The 24,356-nt window shown below is 42.4% G+C and overlaps 1 protein-coding gene across 1 annotated transcript in view; it reads right to left on the bottom strand.

Moving 5' to 3' along the window:
- Nucleotides 1–11,130: 11,130 nt before the first annotated feature.
- Nucleotides 11,131–24,356, bottom strand: part of LOC308289780 (nucleotidyltransferase MB21D2) — a gene marked incomplete at both ends in the record, with an annotated part of 41,488 nt that continues 28,262 nt past the window's right edge. The window contains 3 exons of the mRNA XM_080731533.1: nucleotides 11,131–11,315; nucleotides 14,510–14,753; nucleotides 17,470–17,586. Of these exons, the coding sequence (XP_080587659.1) occupies nucleotides 11,131–11,315; nucleotides 14,510–14,753; nucleotides 17,470–17,586 (546 nt within the window). The remainder of the gene's footprint in view (nucleotides 11,316–14,509; nucleotides 14,754–17,469; nucleotides 17,587–24,356) is intronic.

Below are 24,356 nucleotides of genomic sequence, written 5' to 3'. Positions count from 1 at the left end.
TGCTCGATTGGCTCCCGTGGGACCTTCGAAATATGAAGATTTCACCTCGACTTACAGGGTAGAACTGACGAACTCCCAAGTATTGATTTGAATTTAGAGGATATCAGCTTTACAACATCAACAATAAAACATGACCCGCTCACTGGCAGTTTGCAAGGCACAAGAAAGAATGTAATAGGCTTTTAACATTTCGGTCGCGCGGTGGACCTTCCTCAGGCAGACATTATTAAATTCTTTCTTGTATCGTGCAAAGCTGGCAGTGAGCGGTATTTTTATTGCATTTTTCAATGTTGTCTGCTTTTTGTCTACGCACTCGCCTTTTACGCAGTTTTAATATAGGTGTACGAAAAGAATTTAAACGAGTTTATCCAGTTAAATTGCTTTTCCAGTTTTAATATCTACTTATTATTGTAGCGTGACCGCGATCCGGTCGGGAGGCGAACCCGGGTCGCATTATAACAAGGCATGGACGTTACCAGTCAGCCAAAGAGCCAGGCTCAACGGCCAAGAGTTACACATCACCCTGACGGCGTACATTACCAGTAAGACTCCCTAATCGGGAGATAAGCGACCGTCAGGTCCCATACACAAACTTTAGAAGGAAATGGTAGCCAATCAGGAGGGAACATGTTGATGACATGACTTTAGGGATACTGTGTACCGCCTTGCGTGATTTTAGGGCAAAATCTGTAGGAGCAGTGTCCAAAAATGTGTTTTGCAAGAATTGGCCTCATGGTGGCGCTAGAAGAGGGCCATGTGAGGAATGAGGGGTGGAGGTTGTGGTTTGGCAACCAAACTGTGCAAAGTTTGGCATGGATGGGGGCAACGGTGGCAGAGATATTAGTAGGGCAAAAGTGTGACGTGTGACTGACAGACAGACAGACTGACAGCCGGTGGAGGTTTTGATAGTAATTGCGAGCTGACGGTAGCAATTACTAGATGTGCACAAACCAAATGAACTCATTTAGCCCATGGAAGCGCTTTGACCTGCTAGAACCGGAACGTCTCCCTCAGGTGGGTCACCCTGACCTGCTGAGACGCTGAAGAGTGTCCTCAAATGAAGGGAGACAAGACGCTGGGAGGGTTGACCAGGCAGGACAATCTGCTTTTTATCCAGTGTTATTTACAACAGTAGCTACACCAACACCAGGCATCCTTTAATGCTGTTAACAACAGCTCCTCTCACCGTCCCCAAGAGTGTTAATTACATGATAACAGGTGTCCCTGCATTGGGCACATTTTCAAAAAATACTCAAAAAAGAAAGAAAAAAATCCAAATTGTCATTCCCTCCACCTAGAGCAGGGGTCTTCAATGTTTTCGGGCCAGGGACCCCTTAGTTGGGAGAGAGATGAAGCAGGGACCCCCACAACCTGTTCATAGATTCCATATAGTTTCATTGTTTGACAGCACATCATTGTATTTTGGATTCATGTCAATTTGTGTTTCCAGATATTTAAACACTCGAATCGTCAATACTCAATAAACGTGACCTTTCACTCTGTACTTAGTCTGCTTTTTTCCACCAAACCGAAAATAGCCGATCTACAAGCTCACAACGCCTCGAGGCGTTGTGATCTTGTAGATCGGCTGAGTTACAAGGGACTGAGTTGGGACTGAGTTACAAGGGGCCTTCATTATTTTATACTTTAGCCATTGAAAAATAGCAGATCTACAAGCTTGCAGTGCGGCACTCTGTGCCTTTTTGAAAGGAAGAGAGGAGCTGCCATTCAAAGCATTAACCAAATAAAGGTGACCACGTTGAACCTTTACAAAAAAAAGAAGAAAACAAAGAAACAGAAACCATACACAATAACATATCAATAAACAGCAGCAGGATTTCTGAACAGAAACGAAAACATACATAATCAATTACATCGTCATCTTCAACCAATCAGGAGCGTCTATGTGGCACTTGTTTGATGCAGTGTGTGTGTGTGTGTGTGTGTGTGTGTGTGGCGGGCGTGTGTGTGTGTGTGTGTGTGTGTGTGTTGGGTGGCTGTTCTGTCCTAAACGTATGTTAATATGGCATTAATGATGAGATGTGTTTATCATCAGCATATGTATGTGTTGTTACATACAGTAGCTTGCATGTTTCAAAGACAGCGCCTGCCTCGATGAAACACAGGTAGGTCTGTGTGCATATCTGCATAGTGTGTGTGTGTGTGTGTGTGTGTGTGTGTGTTAGGACAAAAACGAAAAAGTCGACAAGTCGACTCAGTCGACTTCATTACACAAGTCGACTCCCACCAGACAAAGTCAAAAGTCGAAGTTGAAAAAAAGGCGTTGTGAGCATGTAGATTGGCTATTTTCACAATTTCTGCCTCTATATATTTGACAATTTGGACAATGTTTAATTTGTCATTTTAGAGGTTTTAAAAAGTCCTTAAATTGTCACTTTAGAAATGTGCAGATACCCTCTATATACTTAAACTTTATGTTGATTTGTTTACAGTTGAGTGACAAAACAATGTTTCACATTAAGTTAATCATCTGGGGAGCCCCCCGAAATAATTGGGGGTTAGAGTGTGATGTGATGACGTCATCAAACGATAAAGTCGACTTCAACTCAACTTTTTACTGAGTCGAGTCGACTTGCAAAAATCACAAGTCGTTAATGCCCTAATGTGTGTGTGTGTGTGTGTGTGTGTGTGTGTGTGTGTGTGTGTGTGTGTATGTGTGTGTGTGTGTGTGTGTGTGTGTGTGTGTGTGTGTGTGTGTGTGTGTGTGTGTGTGTGTGTGTGTGTGTGTCACTAATTGCACTTGAGGACGAGGGTGTGGTGAACATCTGACGGTTCTCTGAAAGACATTTGGCGTGTCCTTTTTTCCCCCTTCTTCCAGAACCGTGGTGGGACCAGTCAAACTAAAAACACAGGCTTCAATGTTAGCGAGACGACACAACACAACATGGAACACATTCACTCTGTTTCCAGGGACCGTAACATCCAGACCGTCTTCAAACCAGAAGAAACAAAACAGAGTTAAAAGCCTGATTCTACCACTTTTTGTGGTCACATGTTCAAATACTGGATTCTGATTGGCTTAAAACAGTGGTAAATCAGCAAACTAAAGATCCCTGCCAGTTACAACTGTGTTTTATTTCATTTATATGGTAAAAGTGGTAGAAAAGCAATTTACCATTCGAGGTTGTGGGTTGTTGGCTGATTTACCACTGTTTCAGAGTGGGGGGGAAATTGGGAAATTGGCATAATAACTAAATTGGAAAAAAATATAGATATCTCTGCTGTCGGGCCGAAGCCTTCCAACTCCAAAATGTTAATTTTCTGCATAATGAGCTCAAGTGGAGTTAGGAGGTTTTGACCGAAGGGCTTCTTTACTACTTTTCATTGGTTCAATATTATTTTAACCAACAGACAGACATAAAGGGTGTTCAATAGCACTTATTTTAAGAAAAATAAATAAATAGAGAGGGCCAATCGGGTGGAGTTAGCTGGTTTGGCAGAAAGTGTGGAGTTTGGAGGTTTTGTCCCAAGCACTTTCTACTACTTTCTATTGGGTCAATATTATTTTAACCAACACTCGTAAAGGGTTGGTTAAATAGCCCTGATTTATGCCAAAACAAATAAAAAACCTCAACAATGGAGTTAAGAGGCTTTGGCCAGACAGTGACGTATATAGTGATATATTATCATATTATTCGACACTGTTCAGGCGACGCTTTTCACCGTTTCTTTGCTGACTTGGTATAAATGAGCATTTAGAGGTGGACTGGAAGGTGAGCGGAACGCAGTCCCATCATAAAATAAAATAAAAACTAAAACAAGAGAAACAACGGGACAGAAACGACAGTGAGGTTAGAAAACGGTTAATGTTACAGCACACCGAAACGCACCACTCTCTGAGTAAAACACAAACCGATGTACTGTAGCTCACTGGAGACACGTGGCAGGAGAGAGGAGGGACACTGTGACATTATCTTAACCCATTTAGGCCTAGAATTATTGAATGCTTTAACCAGCGAAAAATAGCAGATATACAAGCTCACAGCGCGGCACCGAGTGCCGCGCTGCGAGCTTGTAGATCTGCTATTTTTGAAAAAAGTTGTGAAAATGTGTGCACATCTTTGAATATAATGTATTTTCAAAGCGAACGTTTGTAACTCAAATTTTGCTTCTGGGGGGTCCCTGGAACTAGATATTTTGAGATGGGGGTCCGTGGCCAAATAAATATAATTTTGGGGGTCCTTCACATGAAAAGGTTTGAGAACCACTGACATAGTAGTCTCTCAAGAACAGACTAACTGAGCTCCAGTTAAGTGAAAAGGACCTTTTCTTTGACGATGGCTAACCAGATTGCTGACATAGAAACACAGGTTTTTCAAAAAAAAAACCTTAGAAGGATTCAAAAGACACTTATAGAATCGGGTCAGAATTCTAATTTTCACGATTTTTCAAAAATAGCAGATCTACAAGCTCGCAGCGTGGCACTCGGTGCCACGCTGTGAGCTTGTAGATCTGCTATTTTTTAATAGTTAAAGCATAAAATAATGATACACAATAATGTGTACCCGTTCTAAATGGGTTTTAATGGGTCTAATCTCGCTCTCTCACAGATATGACACATCTACAGAAGAATGATTCATAGTTGCACAAGTCTCTTCAGAACACAGAGTGACCAGTAATGAGCAAAGAAATAGTTTTTTTTTGTATTTTCTTCATTTTTTTTAACATTCTGTGCAACATCAGACCCAAGTCGTCCACCCTGATTCTAATTCCATCATAAGACGCCGTGCCGTACCAAAAACATGTCAATCTATAAGCCAGGGAGGGGTCTTCAACGTTTTCAGTCCAAGGACCCCTTAGCTGAGAGAGAGAGATTAAGCAGGGAGGGACCCCCACAACCTGTTCGTAGATGCCATACAGCATGCATGGGCAACTGGCGGCCCGGGGGCCACATGCGGCCCCCACCTTCACTTAATGCGGCCCTCAGGTTAATACCGGAATATTGATATATAATTGATTTCAGCTGTAACAATTCCAAACATGACCCGCTTTAATTCCTTCAGTCTATATTAGTAGCTTGATGACTAGTATAGTAGTATTAAAATGTATCTTTTATGTCCAATGTATTTGTATTTATGTTCATAAAGTTAACATGACTATAGAATTAAATGTGTTTGAAATTAAATCAAAATGTTACATTTCAGGATTCCAATTTAAATTAACAACACAATTATTCAAGATTACAATTCAAAAGAAGCAAAAAATAGCCGATCTACAAGCTCAAAACGCATCGCAGCGCGATGCGTTTTGAGCTTGTAGATCTACTATTTTTTGCTTCTTTTGTATGAGATACTCGAATGACAAAGTAGGACGTAGCAATATGCATTGTGGCCCTCTGGAGTGAAGGTGGAAATATAGTGGCCCTCGCCATCATCAAAGTTGCCCACCCCTGCCATACAGTATAGTTTCATCGTTTGACAGCACAATCACCAGTGTATTTTGGATTCATGTCAATTTGTGTTTTTCAGATATTTAACCACTTGAACCATCAATACCTAATAAACTTGACCTTTCACTCTGTACTTAGTCTGCTCTTTTTCCCCTCTAAACCAAAGCTCTTTGCCAAAAATAGCCGATCTACAAGCTCACAACGCCTCGCAGTGCGAGGCGTTGTGAGCTTGTAGATTGGCTATTTTTGGCAAAAGTTCTCAGAATATGGACGCGAGAGTTCAAGTGGTTAATATAAAAAAAGGGGAAAAAAGGTTCTATCGCTCAGTTTTGGAGGACCCCCTGTTGTACTAGTGACTCTGAGGACCCCCTGTTGAAGACCCCCTGCTATAGTCTCACAACGTGAGCTTACAGATGGGCTAGTTTCTGGCACGTGACGCCGTCGTACGACAAAGTATGCGTTGGGCTTAGCAGGTCTCTATCTAGCGTGTTCAAAGCATCATCTCTTCAGTTCATTCTATGTATATTTATTTACAGTTACATCTAGTCTTAGTACCACCACCAACCAACCTCTCAACGGGTTTCTAAACATTCCTCAAACAGCTACAATTCAACCCCCAAAACAGAATCCACTTTCTTCTGGTGCTCCACAGGGTTCCTATGTTCCCCAGGTTCTATGTTCCCCATTTACCCCACAAAAACAGGTTCTATGTTCCCCGCTTGTCCAAAAAAGGTCCTATGTTCCCCACTTACCCCCACAAAAAAAGTTTCTATGTTCCCCGCTCAACTTACAATAGGTTCTATGTTCCCCACTCATCCAAAAATGCAGGAAACATTCCTTTACAATTATTAATAATAACAACTCAAAACACCCAATAATGGGAAGAGATTACAAATACTAGTGGGACAGGGGGCACTAGGAACATCTGGACACCATACTTTTGTTATGTCTGGGCATCTGGACGAGTGGGCACCTGGACATCTGGGCAATAGTGACATGTGGGCATTTGGACGAGTTGGCACATAGACGAGTGGGCACTTAGGGGTGGAGACATCTGGGCACCTGGGCAAGATGTCCCACTATTTCCTGCATTTGAGTGGGGAACATACTTTTTTTTGTGGGGAACATACAGTAGATCCTGTTGAGAGGGGAACATAGAACCTTTTTGTGGGGGATTGAACCCCTCCACATGGTTCCACGGTCCCTACTAACTCTACATCATTCCTTCGATGGCTGTGGGGAAGTGGATTAAAGCCTATTCTACAATTGCACTTGTTTCAAATTCCTCTAGATAAAGAGTGTCAGCTTTGTGGTATAAAGAATGAACATAAATCCTATCGGTTGACGTGATTCTTTTTTTGTCATATGGGATGTCATTCTAATGATGTACATTTTGTCTCCTTCTCAAACAACTAAAGTGAACAGCAGAGTTGAATGTTGCAGTTTTTTTCCCCCTGCAACTTAGGCTTCGTTCAAACTGTAGACAAATCAGTTTTGTTTCTGGTCTTTAAAGGAGTAGTTCACCCCCAAAATGACTTTTTTTCTATTGATTACTCATGCCATGGAGAGTAGAGTTCAATAATATTTTTTGGTTTTTGTCACATTCAGACAAAAATTTGAATCGAGTAAATTTACCCCCATTGATTCCGGATGGGGACCCGTTTCGAAACGGGTCCCCATCCGGAACGAATGGGGGTAAATTTATTGTTATCACATTTTTGTCTTAGGAATGTGACAAAAAACTAAAAATATTATTGAACTCTACTCTCCATGGCATGAGTAATCAATAGAAAAAAGTCATTTTGGGGGTGAACTACTCCTTTAAGCCTGACAGTCCACACGGGAACACTAAAGCCCTTATCAGAGTCCAGGGTGAAGAGCCTATCACCGTAAAGTTTAGGTGTAAAGCTATCCACCTAAAGTGAGAAAACAAGTGGAGGTCTAGATCAACTGGTCTAAATCGACCAATCGGTGAACGGGGTGATGGGCCGATCTGTCTGATAGCAAAAACAGAGAGATGTGTCGGGGGTTCGCGGTGGAAAGCTCTTCACCGCGAGTAATGACGTAATGTTGTAGTTTTATGACTTAAAAAGACTACACCGCGGTGGATAGCTTACCACCGCGGTGCCTACTATGATAGGGGCTTCACAGTGTCCAAGTTGTTCAGACACATCTTTATGTGTGTCTTGATGAATTGAACACATAGGACCACAATGGAAACAACAAACCCTCAGGGCTTTTTGTGTTATCATTTTTTGCAATAATTGTATAACTGTACACATCTGCACTTTTTAGCAAACTGTTAATAAAGTATTCAATCAAATATGTCAGATTTGAATCATGTTTCAAAACCACTCAGGAATATGGTTCAAATCAAATTACTGTAGCAAAGAAAATCTGTTTACTTGTGTTTTTTTTCCCCCCTGCTGTTCAGGCAAATAAAAAACAATCTGATTTGGAATTCCAGTGTGAACGTTACCTTACAGATAGCAAACATCGCCCCCTGGAGGCCTGAAATATCCCAGTCCTGAATTTCAGGTGAAAAACAAAAAGGAAAAGAATAAAATGCATTTTGGAATGTCATGGTGTGGACTGAGCTGTGGATAAGGTGGATAAAGACGTGTGAGCGGTGTTTTTAAAGGTGGATTTTCCACCTCCAACCTGCAGCGTTAGAGAATTCTCCTCGTTCGTCCCAGAAGGCCTTTGGGCGGGCGAGGACGCAGGGCACGCAGTGAGGGAGGAAAGGAAGGAAGGAAGTAAGAGTTCTCAAATTCTGCCCGAACCCGACCATACCCGCACCCGACCCGCCATTTAGGGTCGGGTAGGGCCTAAAATGTATGCTAACTAGTCGGGCCGGGTAGGGCCTTTGGGCCGACCCCTTTAGGGCCCAGTTAGGGCCCGGCCCTTAATTTTCAGGCCCGTTGAGAACTCTAGAAAGAAGGCAAGAAGGAGGATATAAAAAAGATAGAAAAATTAAGAAACACGGGCAGACGAAACTATACCAGGGGTCTTCAACGTTTTCAGGCCAAGGACCCCTTAGTGGAGAGAGAGATGAAGCAGGGACCCCTTAGTGGAGAGAGAGATGAAGCAGGGACCCCCACAACCTGTTCATAGATTCTATATAGTTTCATTGTTTGATAGCACAATCATCAGTGTATTTTGCATTCATGTCAGTTTGTGTTTTCCGATATTTAACCACTTGAACCGTCATCACCTAATAAACTTGACCTTTCACTCTGTATTTAATATGCTCTTTTTCTCCTCTACACCAAACCTTTTTGCCGAAAATAGCCGATATACAAGCTCACAATGCCTCGCAGCGCGAGCCGTTGTGAGCTTGTATATCTGCTATTTTTTGGCTAAAATTCTTAGGATATGGACACTAGGGTTCAAGTGGTTAATATAAAAAAGGAGAAAAAAAGTTTCTATCACACAACGATTTGGAGGACCCCCTGTAGTAACTCTGAGGACCCCCTGTAGGGGTCCCGGACCCCCTGTTGAAGACCCCTGAATGAGACGACCTCACTGGACTTCACTCAAACCAAACCAGGAGGAAGAGAGAGAGAGAGGACGACATCAAAAAGAGGAGGGGACCATTATTTCAGTCTGGGGAGAAAAAGTTCCTCGAAGGAAAACCTCAAACGGAAACGGAGGAAAAGAGGAACGCGTCGCCCCTCCTCTCCACGGCGACTCCTCCCCTAAGAGCAAAACGCAGGGAGGGACCAACCAATCAGGAGGCAGGGAAGTGCGAGGAGGACGGAGAAGCCCCTCCTCCTTCTCTTGTAGTGCAGTTCAATGTCCAAACATGTGACGGTTCCTTCAAATGTTTCAGGGATTTAGGAAAACTATAACAAATTTTGGAAACTTCAGAGTACCGTATTTTCCGGACTATAAGCCTTTAATTTTCTCAAAAAAACTACAGTGCGCCTTATATATGGATAATTCATTGACATTGACATTCCCTTTAGCACAGCTCCATCTGTTGGATGCATAACGCAGCGGTAGCGTCTATTATGTGCGCCTTATAGTCCGGTGCGCCTTATATATGAAAACAGTTCGAAAATAGACCATTCATTGACAGTGCGCCTTATAGTCCGGTGCGCCTTATAGTCCGGAAAATACGCAAATCAGAAAATCCATGATTCCATTTGCAAAATCCCCTATAGGGGGATTTTGACAGCTGCTGAAAGTTTGGGTTTGTTTAATTGCCAAAAAAAAAAAAAAAAAAAAACATTCCTTGGGCTAAAAACTGACCCACAAAACCATGCTAGTCATTTAGAGTAATCACTTTTCACAATTTTGTGGGGCCCGTTTTTAGCCCTGGGAATGTTTTTCATACAAAACAAATGCTTGCAGTGAATTCAGAATCATTAAAAAAAAAAAAAAAAATGTGAGATCTACTTTTTAAAATAAATAGCTCAACATGATCTACCCATCCAAAATGTTTTAGCTGAGGGCCTGAGGGGGGCTTTGGAATAGCAGCACTGGCGTTACATTTCAGACAAACACACTTACTGTAAGTAAATAAATGGGAAACACTGGGGGAAATGTCTTCATCCCATTCTGTATGGAAGTGGTAGGTTTTGGGGTTCTTAGTAATGCTACTGACTCTTGAACAAAGCATTGCATTGGAGGTTTGCCTACTTTAGAAGCCATGAAGGGAGCTGACAGGCCCTTCTTGATGTCATATTGACATACGGTATTCTTTTTATATTTTAATGATATATTTTTAGAGGCATGTCATGTTTCTACCTGCACACCCTTGGTGATCTACTGGTAGATCACCATCTACCTTTTGGGCACCCTTGCTTTATTGCGACCGTCAGGGAGCAGTTTACTATGAAAACCTCCACCGGCCGTCCGTCCGTCCGTCCGTCCGTCCGTCCGTCCGTCACACGTCACACCTTTGTTTGTGTACGGTGTGATGTCATATATCTTCAGTATGACATCACACCACATGTGTACACAAACCTTTGTGTACGTTGCTGTGGCAACAGTCTGTTGTTGCTGGTCTGTTAGTGTACGTTAGCAACCACCTTAGCAACCATGGTTTTACCCTAGCAACCAACTGTTTACCCTAGCAACCAACTGTTTACCATAGCAACCATGTTTTTACCCTAGCAACCAACTGGGCATAAAAGGGATTCTGTTAGGGATCTCCATATATGGGCATAAAAGGGATTCTGTTAGGGATCTCCATATATGGGCATAAAAGGGATTCTGTTAGGGATCTCCATATATGGGCATAAAAGGGATTCTGTTAGCTGTTAGTGATCTCCATATATGGGCATAAAAGGGATGCTGTTAGGGATCTCCATATATGGGCATAAAAGGGATTCTGTTAGGGATCTCCATATATGGGCATGAAAGGGATTATGTTAGGGATCTCCATATATGGGCATAAAAGGGATTGTGAGAGGTGGAGGTTGTGATATTTGTGGAGATAAGCGACCAACGGTCGCTTATCTCCCGATTAGGGAGTCTTACTGGTAGTATAGAGTATAGTAAGTGAATGGGACTCAAACTTTTAAGCAGCTGTCAAAAAAAATCCCCTAGAGATTTAGCAAATGGAATCATGGATTTTCTGATTTTGTCATACTCTGATGTTTCCAAAAAATATATATAGTTTTCATAATCCCCCGAAAATCTGAACGAAATGACACAAGGGACGACTACACTATTGTCAAGTCTTCAGAGGGAGAAGGGGAAAAAAGAGGGGATCAGAAGAACTTGTCGTCGATGCGGAAGTGCGGCCTTGTGACGTCGTCTGGGTTGATGAACACGCTGATGGATTTCCCAGGGTTCTCGGTCACCAGCTGCTGCAGCTTCTTGGCCAGGCGGTCGTCAGGCTGGCTGTCGCCACCCGCGTCCGACTGGGAGGGGGACGGCAGGCCGTTGGCCCCGCCTCCTCCTCCTGGGGGGGGGGGGGGGGGGGGGGGGGGTGGAAAAATACAATATCACCATATTGTTCCCAAGCAGTGTCACGATACACTAGCCTGACACTCAGCCTGAATTGACATTTCGTTTCACTCCATTATTCAGTCTGAACTTGCTCTGATCTAAGGCAATTTCAAGGCTGGGCATTGCCAAAGAGGCAGCCTTCTGCGATTGGTTCGTAGTGTTGTTATGTGTGGCTGGCTAGCCTGTTGCTTGCTAGTGCTACTTTCTAACCAAAGAAACAGGCAGAATAGGAGCACTACGAACTAGTAATCAAACACAACATAACACGCATTTTACAGCATTTTACCGCGACGCGATGCGCGGTACGGTACGGCGGCGGCGCTGGTTTACTTGGAAACTCACATGAGTTCTGGGAAACCCCCACCCACGCTGATCACAAGACGCTGATTCACGACGCTGATTCGCCGTACGGATTTTCGAACGAGGCAGGCCTCTTCAATGAGAGGAATTCTAGACCCCTGAATCGCCAAAACAAAAATGTAAAGGGGTGTGGCTAGCGATTCAGGGTCTGGAACTAGGCTAACGATACACCATCTTATCACCACTCTTTTTCATGGTTATTTTTCAAGTTACTTAAAGGAGCTATAGTCAACTTTTTCATTGTAGGGCCGACACTTTGTTTACATCCTAGTCTATAGACTAGAATGTAAACAAAGTGTCGGTCTGACAATGGCCAAAAGGATTATTTTATCATTATTTTACGCTTTTTGTGGTCATGTTTGAATAGAAACACATATATGAAGCTTATTTTTTTTATAAAATATTTTCGAAACATTATTTTTATTTTAGTATTTTCAAGAAAAAGTTGACTATAGCTCCTTTAACTCTTAGCCAGCCAAATCGCCTTCCATCGCCATTTTGAGGAGGGTGAGGCAGCCAGATCGCCAAACGTCGCCTTGGGGATCATTTTCTGATCATTTTGGTATTTCTTGACATTTTTTGAGCTATAAATGACCTTTCTAGCTTAATTTTAGTCTAAAGTTACATATTCGAAGGAAGTGACATCATCGATGACGTAACCCGGAAGTCGTTCGGCCATAACATAGAATGGGCCTTTTTACAGCATTGAATGTTGACGTTTTTCTTATCAAACTTTACCATATTTAGACCGATTTTCATTCGGAAAAAAATGGCTGGACTGACAGATTGGTCACTCAAGAGCAAAAACGAGTGTAAATGGCGTGCGCACGACGTTCGGATCGTGTTTTATAGCTCCCGTTCGGCGGACCGGGAGACATAATGGCCGCCAATGGGCGCCGCCATTATGGGTCTACTGCTGTCCACTCGCTAGTCCAGACTCTAGGAGATTATCGTTGGGCACACTCTAGTGGATAGTACTAGTACTACATTCTACAACAATATGATCCCTGTTGGGTTAGATTAAAGCTAACTTGGAAATTAATAAAATTCCTGGCAGTATAGGCGCACAAGCCTATTGTAAATGGCTAAGAATGAGTTTAACAGTACAACCACCTGCAAGGTAACAACAACTAAAGGAAAAAAGGTTAAAACTGCAGTTTTAGCACCACACCGAATTTAGTTAGGGTTACACCGAATTTAGTTAGGGTTACACCGAATTTAGTTAGGGTTACACCGAATTTAGTTAGGGTTACACCGAATTTAGTTAGGGTTACACCGAATTTAGTTAGGGTTATTGAGGTTAGGGTTAGAGTTAGAGTTAGGCATAGTATTCTTAACAGATTCGGACTAATGAACCTTCGGACCAATGCCATGGCACCTAAAGTATTAATGTAATACTATGATAATTTATAATACTCTATAATAGATTATAACAGTGGTTATAACACAATAGAATCTTTTATCGTGTATTATATATACATATATCCTGGTGGTCTAAAAGTGAGTGATCAGTCATTATGAAGTGTTTGGCACTGTTTGGCCTAGCTCAGACCTACTCCAGTCTGGATTGGATACTTTTTAGTACCACGTTTAGTACCACTTTCACACCACTCTACCCAGGTCCTTGTAGTGGAAAACCTGGCACAAGTGGGCGGTGTGGAGTGGTGTGGTGTTGGGCCATGTCAGTGGAAAAGGGGCTAAAGTGGGGTCCAGGGACTCTCTGGGTTCCTTCAGGGGAGGTCTAAATTTGACCCTTACAAAGTATGTAACTCAGACAGTTACGGGTCCATTTGGTTTCATTTGTAAACTGTCAAAGTTAAGGGGGAGACCTTGAAATTTTAAAGTTTGAGAACTACTGATTTAGACCAAAATACAGGATTAAATTGAATTCTGCAATGAATCTCTGTATTAACAATTCAACAGGATTGTTTTAAGGCTCCCTCAATGTATCACGATGTATACTAGGGCATTAACGAAAAAGTCAACAAGTCACTCAGTCGACTTCATTACCCAAGTCGACTCCCACCAGACAAAGTCGAAAGTCGAAATTGAAAAAAATAAAAAAATAAAAAAAGTTCTAAAAAAAAAAAACGCCTCGCAATGCGAGGCGTTGTGAGCATGTAGATCTGCTATTTTCACAATTTCTGCCTCTAATATTTGACAATTTGGCCAATGTTTAATTTGCCATTTTAGAGGTATTAAAAAGTCCTTAAATTGGTTTGTTTACTGTTGAGTGAGAAAACAATGTTTCACATTAAGTTAATCATCTGGGGACCCCCCAAAATAATTGGGGGGTCGTGTGTGATGTGATGACGTCATCAAACGATAAAGTCGACTTCAACTCAACTCTTTACTGAGTCGAGTCGTCTTGTGAAAATCACAAGTCGTTAATGCCCTTCGATATACAGTATATACGATACCTCTGAAAAGGCATATCGTGGAGACACTGTATCGTCTCCGCGATATTGATCACCACGCCGCCCACCACCACCTACTGTACCTCCTCCGCCCGACAGTGACGATATTTTAGTGATTATGTTGCGAGGAAAACGTTGAGATAATAGCCATTTTGGTTAGAACTGACTGAAAATAACTTTGTACTTGAAGTTGAAAATGATACTAAATATTTTTTCAAGTGTCCAAATAAATTCCAAATATTATCAGATGATCTCGCGGCACCCCTGGACTGCCGTCACGGCACCCCAGGGTGCCCCGTCACCCACTTTGAAAACTCCTGTCCTACTGTACCTCCTCCCCCCACGCCGCTGCTGCCTCCGCCGCGCCACTGGGCATCCGACGTCAGGCGGTTGGCGGCCTTGGCGTGCTCGATGGTGGTGCGGAGGTGCTCGGCGGGGTCGGAGCGCACGGAGGACAGCTTGCGGGCGTGCAGCACCGCCGCCTCGTCAGACAGGTGCTCCAACATGTTGCACTGCGGGATGAAGTAGTTGGGGCACGTCTTGTTCACCAGGCAGTGCTGGAGGTCGTCGATGAGACCCAGGAGGAAGTGAGCCGAGAAGTCCTCCTGACGAGAGGGAGAAATGGTCACAGGGACATTAATTGATTGATTGATTGATTGATTGAAGACTTTATTGTCAGTTTGCATAGGAAAAGGTACAGTTTCATGACGGTACAGTTCACTGGTACAAGGTCTACTAAAAGGAGATCCATGAAAAGACTAAGCTTATTTCCACAGGAAACCATTAAAGTATCTCATATAACATTGAATGACAGACGAATAGAACACAGTACTATGCAGTAGATATGTAAAGAAAAGAAAATGAGAGAACAAAAAAAGAAAAAGAAAACAGTAAGTCTAAACAAACAGTAAGTATATACAAAGAAGGGGCAGGGGAGGGTAGGGTTGGGCTAGGTTAGTTTCTTTTTACCAGTTGCGAACGGCTGCTGCCTGTAAGTGGTTTTTCAGGGCAATTTTAAAGGATGCTAGTGATCCACACTCCTTTATGTCCTTCGGTAAGGCTTTCCACATTTTGGTGGTATAGCAGAAAAAAGAGTTTGACCCTTTGTTGGTTTTGACTCTGGGTTGAAAGTGATCTGTGGTGCTGCCTCTGGTGTTGTAATTATGGACATCCTTAATGTTTATAAAGTATTTTGACAGGTACTTGGGTATCATAGTGGTGTAGTGTATCTTGTACACCAGGCCCATTGCAAGTTGCTGTACTCTGTCATCTACTCTGAGCCACCCCACTCTTAACTGGTTTGAGTAGCGGTGAGGTGAGTCTGCTGGCCATTGGGAAAAGCGGGACAACTCCCGAACGACCGGTTCATTCCCGGCCGGTCCAGGCCGGCCATTAGGACAAAAAATTTTAAAAAAATGTCGGCCTTCGTTCCATTTTGGGGGCTGGGCGGCCAACAAAGTAAATCGTCACTGTCGGGCAGAAACCTTGTATCTCCAAGTTTCAAATTTGTACATTTTTTCACAAAGTAAAGCCCAGCCCTACAAGGCCGTTGAACAAAAGTAGTGAAAACAGCAGATCTACAAGCACACAACGCCTCACACCGCAAGGCGTTGTGTGCTTGTAGATCGGCTGTTTTCACTAGTTTAAATCATTTTTTTGATAAATACAAAACAAAGGGTTTTGGACATACAAGGTTTCCACCCGACAACAACGAAATATAACTCATGTACAGTAATTGGCCCACTGGCTTGTCACTTGTCATGGTCTGAAATGGCAAATCTTTGAGTAGCAGCAGCGCTATAGAGAGAGATCTCTCTCTATAGCGTGCAATTAGGGCCTCTACAATCCTGGGCTGAATCAGGGGCCCAGCATGTCCCTGAATGGTCATTTTGTAAAACAGCTAGTTCCATTCCTTGATTCTGATTGGCTGGTTTCCCTTCAGTTCTACTGCCAGATTTATTATTTATTCATTGGGGCTGGTGCCAGCAAAAAGCAGCTTACCTTTGCGATGTTATTGAAAAAGATCTATTGATTATTTCCAAACGATTCTTTTTTTATTGGATCTATCATATGTGTACTTTAGCCAAGCTGGCGGCAGAGGGCAGCCTTATGTAAAGAATGGATGTGAATTGGGCCGCTCCGCTTGCCGTCCATTCAGAGCATAGAAATGCATTTCTAGATCAGATCCACAGAAAACAGCCAGGAAGTGATTTGGGACTCCATTATTGTTTACGTGCGGTGGAAGTTTTAGAGCAACGTTACGGGAGATGTTTCGTCCTACATTTACTAACGCTAGTATTGTCATATTCCGACGATTTATTCAATGTAATCCAATGCAGATGGCCAACTTTGAAGCCCATTTTCTCTGAATCTATGCTTTTCTGGAAGAGGACAGCCTTTATCTGCGGCAAAATAGCCAAAATGTGCTTCTAACAATAACATTAGCCTAGAGGTACTGGAAGCCAAGGCCTTCCGGCGCATAGTGATGACACGCACAAAAGTCATCGCGCACGTCACGGCTGCGCAGGGCTTGCGCAGCTACAGCGTTGGTCAATGGGCCTTATCCCGACCATTGAGCAGGAGTTGGGCTCCATCTATTGGTGGCACGTATTGAATGCTTATTGAATACTTTAACCAGTGAAAAATAGCAGATATACAAGCTCACAGGCACCGAGTGCCGCGCTGTGAGCTTGTAGATCTGCTATTTTTGAAAAAGTTGTGAAAATGTGTGCAAATCTTTGAATACATGTATTTTTCAAAGCGAACGTTTGTAACTAAAATTTTGCTTCTGGGTGGTCCCTGGAACTAGATATTTTGAAATGGGGGTCCGTGGCCAAATAAATATAATTTTGGGGGTCTTTCACATGAAAAGGTTTGAGCACCACTGACATAGTAGTCTCTCCAGAACAGACAAACTGAGCTCCAGTTAAGTGAAAAGGACCTTTTCTTTGACGATGGCTATAGCCAGATTGCTGACATATAGAAACATAGTTTTTTTTCCAAAAATCTTAGAAGGATTCAAAAGACACTTATAGAATCGGGTCAAAATTCTAATTGTCACGATTTTTCAAAAATAGCAGATCTACAAGCTCGCAGCGCGGCACTCGTGCCGCGCTGTGAGCTTGTATATCTGCTATTTTTTCATATTTAAAGCATAAAATATTGCGTCATAATGTGTTGGTAGTTAACAACCTACCTGGGACAGGTAGTTGGTAGTTAACAACCTACCTGGGACAGGTAGTTGGTAGTTAACAACCTACCTGGGACAGGTAGTTGGTAGTTAACAACCTACCTGGGACAGGTAGTTGGTAGTTATCCTACCTGGGACAGGTAGTTTGCAGGCAGACGGTCACAGGCCCACAGCATCATAGAGCGCAGGTGATACGGGCTGATGGCCTTGGGCCGCGACAACAGCTTGATGATGATGGCTTTACACGCCTGAGAGAGAGAGAGAGGGGGGAGGGGAGGGGGGAGAGGGGAGAGAGAAGAGGGGGGGGGATGAGTTACTGTCCGCTCACCTCTGCAAGGTCTGCCAGCATCAATCAGACAGACATCACGGAGGGCAGAGTGGATTCCAGCACCACACACACACACACACACACACACACACACACACACACACACACACACACACACACACACACACACACACACACACACACACACACACACACACACACACACACACACACACACACACACACACACACACACACACACACACACACGAAGTTATCGATTTGTTTTAAGACTGCAACTGTGGATTCTTTTCTTAGGAATTATTCTATTGTTAAATGTTTTGCTTAATGATGAAATGAGATGAGATATACTTTATTAATCCCCAAGGGGAAATTGAGGCGTTACAGCAGCATAGTGTGCAATAAGCATAATGCAATACTCAAGGAGCACATTTTGTTTGGCATTTTTTTTTTTTTATAGATACCAACCCGATAATAATGTAGCCTTTCTGTTTTGGAAATTGTAATATTTTATTCAAATGGATTACCGGTGGTTGGGTTAACTGTTGCACCACTATCCTATCCTTCACCATACCAGATGAAGTTATTGATTGTAGTGAAATCAGCCTAGTGGCCACTCAGTCCAACGTGACTGGAGAAGTTTATTCTAAATATAATAAAAAATCTTGAATCCAGGACTAAGTCACTCCCAGAAAATTATATTTCTTTTCTCCTATCAATTACTCCTCGAAGTCTTTAGAATTAACGGAGAATTTTAGTTTGTGTTTGCAATCCTTCACAGTAAAATAAGAATCCAAAAACTAAGAATATAAATTTAAGACAATAAGGGTCAGCAAAACTACATCGGAAATGGGTTTATAAACTCGACAAACAGCAGAGCCTAAGTGTCTTTCTTGTCCTCAATACTTCCAAAACCCGTTTCCGAATTAAACATCACTATATAAAACAGAGCCTGACTGATATATCGGATCAAACCGATATATCGGTCGTTTTTGGACCCCAATGTCGGTATCGGACATCGGTCATTATCTCTCCGATGTATCTGTCGTTTTATAAGTAATATTAGACCAACATTTGATGACATTTGGCCACTCAGACCCAAAACTTAAGAATATATTGTCGTTGCCCGTAACGATCCATTGGGTTTCATTTTACACTCACGAGTTAAAGATCTTATAAAGGGTCCATTTGGTTACCAAATCGCCATCATTTTGCTGGGGACCACCTGGAAATCCCTCAAGGACCACTGGTGGTCCCCGGACCATTGGTAAAAAAAAAAAAGGAAAAAAGAAACATTTTGAAGGTAAGAGGTTTTAGAAGTTTAGGCTATATTTATTCGTATTTTATATTATTACAACACATCAGTTAAACATCAGCAATCAGTGGTCTAGCACGGCACCGGCATCGGTCAAAAAATATGGCATCGGTCGGGCTCTAATATAAAACATGAGATAAACAGGCTCATGCCAGAAGGAGGAGCGGGCCTGGCTGTAAGGCGTGCGTTCCTTGCTTGTGTGGAACAATGTTCATACTGGAAGTGTTTTAAAATAGAGCAATACATGTGGCTTTGGAAGGAATGGGGACATGAACTGGATTATACAGTACCGTTACAGTTGTGTTGAGTTCATGAACAGGGTTTTGATATAGAGCGTCGCAGCGGAAGTGGTTTCCTGGTGCCACTTAATATTCCCCATTCATTTTCCCCATAGACAGGTTTCTTGTTTACAAACATTGAGACTAAATGCACAGCTGACTGTATCATGTAATCAATTCCGTCCAATCCCCAAACCTGTTGTTTTGGGGAGCGCTGGTTTCATTGGCTAATTTTGGTACGGACCCTGCGGACCAGAAACCCGTCTATTGACTTTTACAAAAATATTTATAACAATTATGTTAAGCCTCGAAACCAAGCCATCCAGGATGGCAGTGAATCATGACCACACAACCTTTGATCCTATGTGAAAATACATTTTAATAGTACATTATTTGATATACTACATTTAATAACTACCCTTTGTTTAGCGATTTTCAAAATGTTCTTTTCATAGAAACAAAGGTTGTATGGTCATCCTGGATGGCTTGGTTCAAGGCTTAACATAATTGTTATAAATATTTTTGTAAAAGTCTATGGGGAAAATGAATGGGGAATATTAAGTGGCACCAGGAATCCACTTCCGCTGCGATGCTCCATAGTCTGATGATGTGTTTGTTGTCGTTGTTAATCCTGCACCCGTTTTCTTCAGTTCATCAAGTATGTATTATTCCAGGGGTCTTCAACAGGGGGTCCGGGACCCCTATGGGGTCCTCAGAGTTACTACAGGGGGTCCTCCAAAGCTTTGAGTGATAGAAAGTTTTTTTCTCCTTTTTTAATACTAACCACTTAAACCCTATAGTGTCCATATTCTGAGTACTTTAGCCAAAAATAGCCGATCTACACGCTTGCTTGTAGATCGGCTATTTCCGGCGAAGAGGTTTGGTATAGAGGGGAAAAAGAGCAGACTAAGTACAGAGTGAAAGGTTACGTTTATTACCGTAAATCCCCTTATAGTAACCCGGGCTCTTATATCTTCATTTTCCATGATTACACAAAACTACCCCTATCGGTAAGAAACAAATTGACCCTTTTAACTGTGATTATAATACAATATAAATTTGTATTACAACTATCCTAATTATAATGCAATATAATGGATTATAACTGTGATTATAATACACTATACAGTATTAATGTATTACTATGATAATTATAATACACTATAATAGATTCTAATAGTGGTTATGACACAATAGAATCTATTATCATGTATTACAACTATATCCTGGTGGGTCTAAATGAAAAGTCAGTGAGTGATCAGTCATTATGAAGTGTTTGGCCCTGTTTGGCCTAGCTAGCTCAGACCTACTCTAGATTGGATACTTTTTAGTACCACGTTTAGTACCACTTTCACACCACTCTACCCAGGTGCTTGTAGTGGAAAACCTGCCACAAGTGGGCGGTGTGATGTGGTGTGGAGTGGTGTTGGGCCAGTGGAAAAGGGGACCATATCTGGTAGCAGTAGTAGCAGCAGTCAGGTAGGTTGTCATTGTGGAGTGCATTGCCAGTTGTCAGTCGAACATAAACATTCATTTCCTTTCCAAAGGTGTCTTGGTTCGGGTCCAGCTGGCTGCCATGGACTCATTTAGAAGGGGACAGGACATGTGCCAACTCCACACATTGTTGGAAGCGTTTTGCGTACACTATTGTTGTGTAATTTGACCAACAGTGTTGGTCCTTGTAACCATACTCCTAAAGGTGTAACATACTGTATAAGTGTATAGAGGGTATCTGCACATTTCTAAAGTGACAATCTAAGGACTTTTTAATAACTCTAAAATGACAAATTAAACATTGGCCAAATTGTCAAATATATAGAGGCAGAAATGGTGAAAATAGCAGATCTACATGCTCACAACGCCTCGTCTGAGCATGCAGATCTGCTATTTTCACAATAGAACAGTGTTATACAAAATGGGTGGGGGTCCCCCAGTTAAAATACGATTATTTTGGGGGTCGCGGCCTAAAAAGGTTGAGAACCACTGACTTAGCAGCTAGGACCACAAAGTAAAACATACCAAACAAGGCAGTGCTGAATAGAGGTGGAAAGAGTAATGAAAAATCCTACTCAAAGTAAGAGTACCGTTACTTTTTTAGTAAGAGTAAAAGTACTTGTCCAGGAGTTTACTCAAAAGTAAGAGTAAAAAGTAGCCTATTTAAAAACTACTCTTTGAGTTTTTTAACTTTCTTTTTTTAACATTAATTACATGTTACACGTTACCGGATACCTAAGCTGTCCCAATGTGATGTCATTAACCAGGAAGAGAAAAAACACTAATCAGAAAACCACTTTTAATAACATGTTTAAGAAAATATATTATGTAAACTGTATGTAAACAATACACACAAATAAAGTGCTGCAAATGTTGGAAACAGAGGACATATCTTTGTTCAGTGGTTCTCAACCTTTTCAGGCTGCGACCCCTAAAATAATAGGAGCCTAGATATCTCTACCTTCCATTGCTTTCACAGAATGTCAAAAACCTGAATTTACTTTACTTATTTACTGAATTTAAACTACTCTCACTCATTGTCCAAATGAAAAGTAACGGGTACAAGTATTTACTTTGTAAATTACTCAAAAGTAAGAGTAAGAGTAGAACATTTAAAAAATTACTTTAAAAGTACAGATCCTAAAAAAAAAAAAAAAATCTTCAGTAAATAGTTGAGTAGTTTTACTCAAGTATTTTCCACCTCTAGTGCTGAGTAACGGTTGTGTCACTACATTGGCCATCTTTCAACTCAAATGTTTTCATCTTGGATAAGGCAACTGCATAGAGCACCCAACACTGCCCTCTAGTGTTAATAATGACTCACAACTCTGTGTGGAAGCTTGATCTGTTGTTAAAGATTATGTTTGTAAATCATTCATAGATAATTTTCTATAACATCGCAAAGGTAAGCTACTTTTTGATGGCACCAGCACAGATAAATCAGTAAGAATCCCTAATCGGGAGATAAGCGACCGTCAGGTCGCAGCGTGATTTTAGGGCAAAATGTGTAGGAGCAGTGTCCAAAAATGTGTTTGAAAAAGTCGGCCTGATGGTGGCGCTATATGGGACAGATCCATGTTGATGAGATGAGTGTAGACATACTGTGTACCGATTTGCGTGATTTTAGGGCCAAATCTGTAGGAGCAGTGTCCAAAAATGTGTTTTAAAAAATCGGCCTGAAGGTGGCGCTAAATGGGACAGATCCATGTTGATGACATGAGCGTAGACATACTGTGTACCGATTTGCGTGATTTTAGGGCAAAAATTGTAGGAGCTGTGTCCATAAATGTGTTTTGCAAGAATCGGCCTCATGGTGGCGCTAGAAGAGGGTCATGTGAGAATTGATTGGTGGAGGTTGTAGTTTGGCAGGCAAGGAGTGTGTGTGCGAAATTTGGCATGGATCGGGGCAACGGTTGCGGAGATATGAGCAGGGCAAAAGTGTGATGTGTGACGTGTGACTGACTGACGGACTGACGGACGGACAGCCGGAATATGCCAGTAGAACTGTAAATACTGAGGTCAGCCCACTGTGTCTCTGTCCGTGGTGCTGAAATGGTCAAACCCTGTGCCTGTGTCTGTAATGTTGTATTTCTGTTGGTATTTTGGATCCCAAATGAAAACATTGCAGAAGCAGGCAGCACTTAAACCTTGCTGCAGAAGGGGAGCGGCCGGTGGAAAATAAACTGCGGTGTGGCTGGCGGTACAGGATGAAATCACTGCTGGAATGGGCGGTAATGGTCAGAAATCACTGCTGGAATGGGTGGTAATGGTCAGAAATCACTGCTGGAATGGGTGGTAATGGTCAGAAATCACTGCTGGAATGGGTGGTAATGGTCAGAAATCACTGCTGGAATGGGCGGTAATGGTCAGAAATCACTGCTGGAATGGGTGGTAATGGTCAGAAATCACTGCTGGAATGGGTGGTAATGGTCAGAAATCACTGCTGGAATGGGTGGTAATGGTCAGAAATCACTGCTGGAATGGGCGGTAATGGTCAGAAATCACTGCTGGAATGGGTGGTAATGGTCAGAAATCACTGCTGGAATGGGTGGTAATGGTCAGAAATCACTGCTGGAATGGGTGGTAATGGTCAGAAATCACTGCTGGAATGGGTGGTAATGGTCAGAAATCACTGCTGGAATGGGCGGTAATGGTCAGAAATCACTGCTGGAATGGGCGGTAATGGTCAGAAATCACTGCTGGAATGGGTGGTAATGGTCAGAAATCACTGCTGGAATGGGTGGTAATGGTCAGAAATCACTGCTGGAATGGGCGGTAATGGTCAGAAATCACTGCTGGAATGGGCGGTAATGGTCAGAAATCACTGCTGGAATGGGTGGTAATGGTCAGAAATCACTGCTGGAATGGGTGGTAATGGTCAGAAATCACCGCTGGAATGGGCGGTAATGGTCAGAAATCACTGCTGGAATGGGCGGTAATGGTCAGAAATCACTGCTGGAATGGGTGGTAATGGTCAGAAATCACTGCTGGAATGGGTGGTAATGGTCAGAAATCACTGCTGGAATGGGTGGTAATGGTCAGAAATCACTGCTGGAATGGGTGGTAATGGTCAGAAATCACTGCTGGAATGGGTGGTAATGGTCAGAAATCCTGCGGGACCGGGCAGCCTAGACCAGTGTTTCTCAACCACTGGTCCTGGGGACCTTTGGTGTGACCCTGAGAAGGGTCAAGTGTGCCCCTTGAAACTGCTTGAAAGCCAGTATTGTATTTATCATTTTAAAAATGATAAAAATCTACAAGCACACAACGCCTCGCACCGCGAGGCGTTGTGTGCTTGTAGATCTGCTGTTTTCACTACTGTTGTGCGACAGCCTTGTATGACGAAGCAGGGCTTTACTTTGCGAAGAAACTTGGAGATACAAGGTTTCTTCCCGACAGTGACGATATTTACACCCCCCGTATCATGTTCCTGTGCCCATGGATTCTTGGGACATGAAAAGTGTGCTCATGAAGAAAAGAGGTTGAGAAACACTGGCCTAAACCCATCACAGGCTAAACAATACGGCTTGGTTGTATTATAATACACACATGTATTGGTTGTATTATAATACACACATGTATTGGTTGTATTATAATACACACATGTATTGGTTGTATTATAATACACACATGTATTGGTTG

This window comes from Nannobrachium achirus (genome assembly GCF_963921795.1).
Source record: "Nannobrachium achirus genome assembly, chromosome: 8".
In the NCBI taxonomy this organism is placed as follows: Eukaryota; Metazoa; Chordata; class Actinopteri; order Myctophiformes; family Myctophidae; genus Nannobrachium; species Nannobrachium achirus.
Note: the sequence above shows the minus strand (reverse complement) of the source record. Positions and strands in the feature narration are given on the sequence as shown.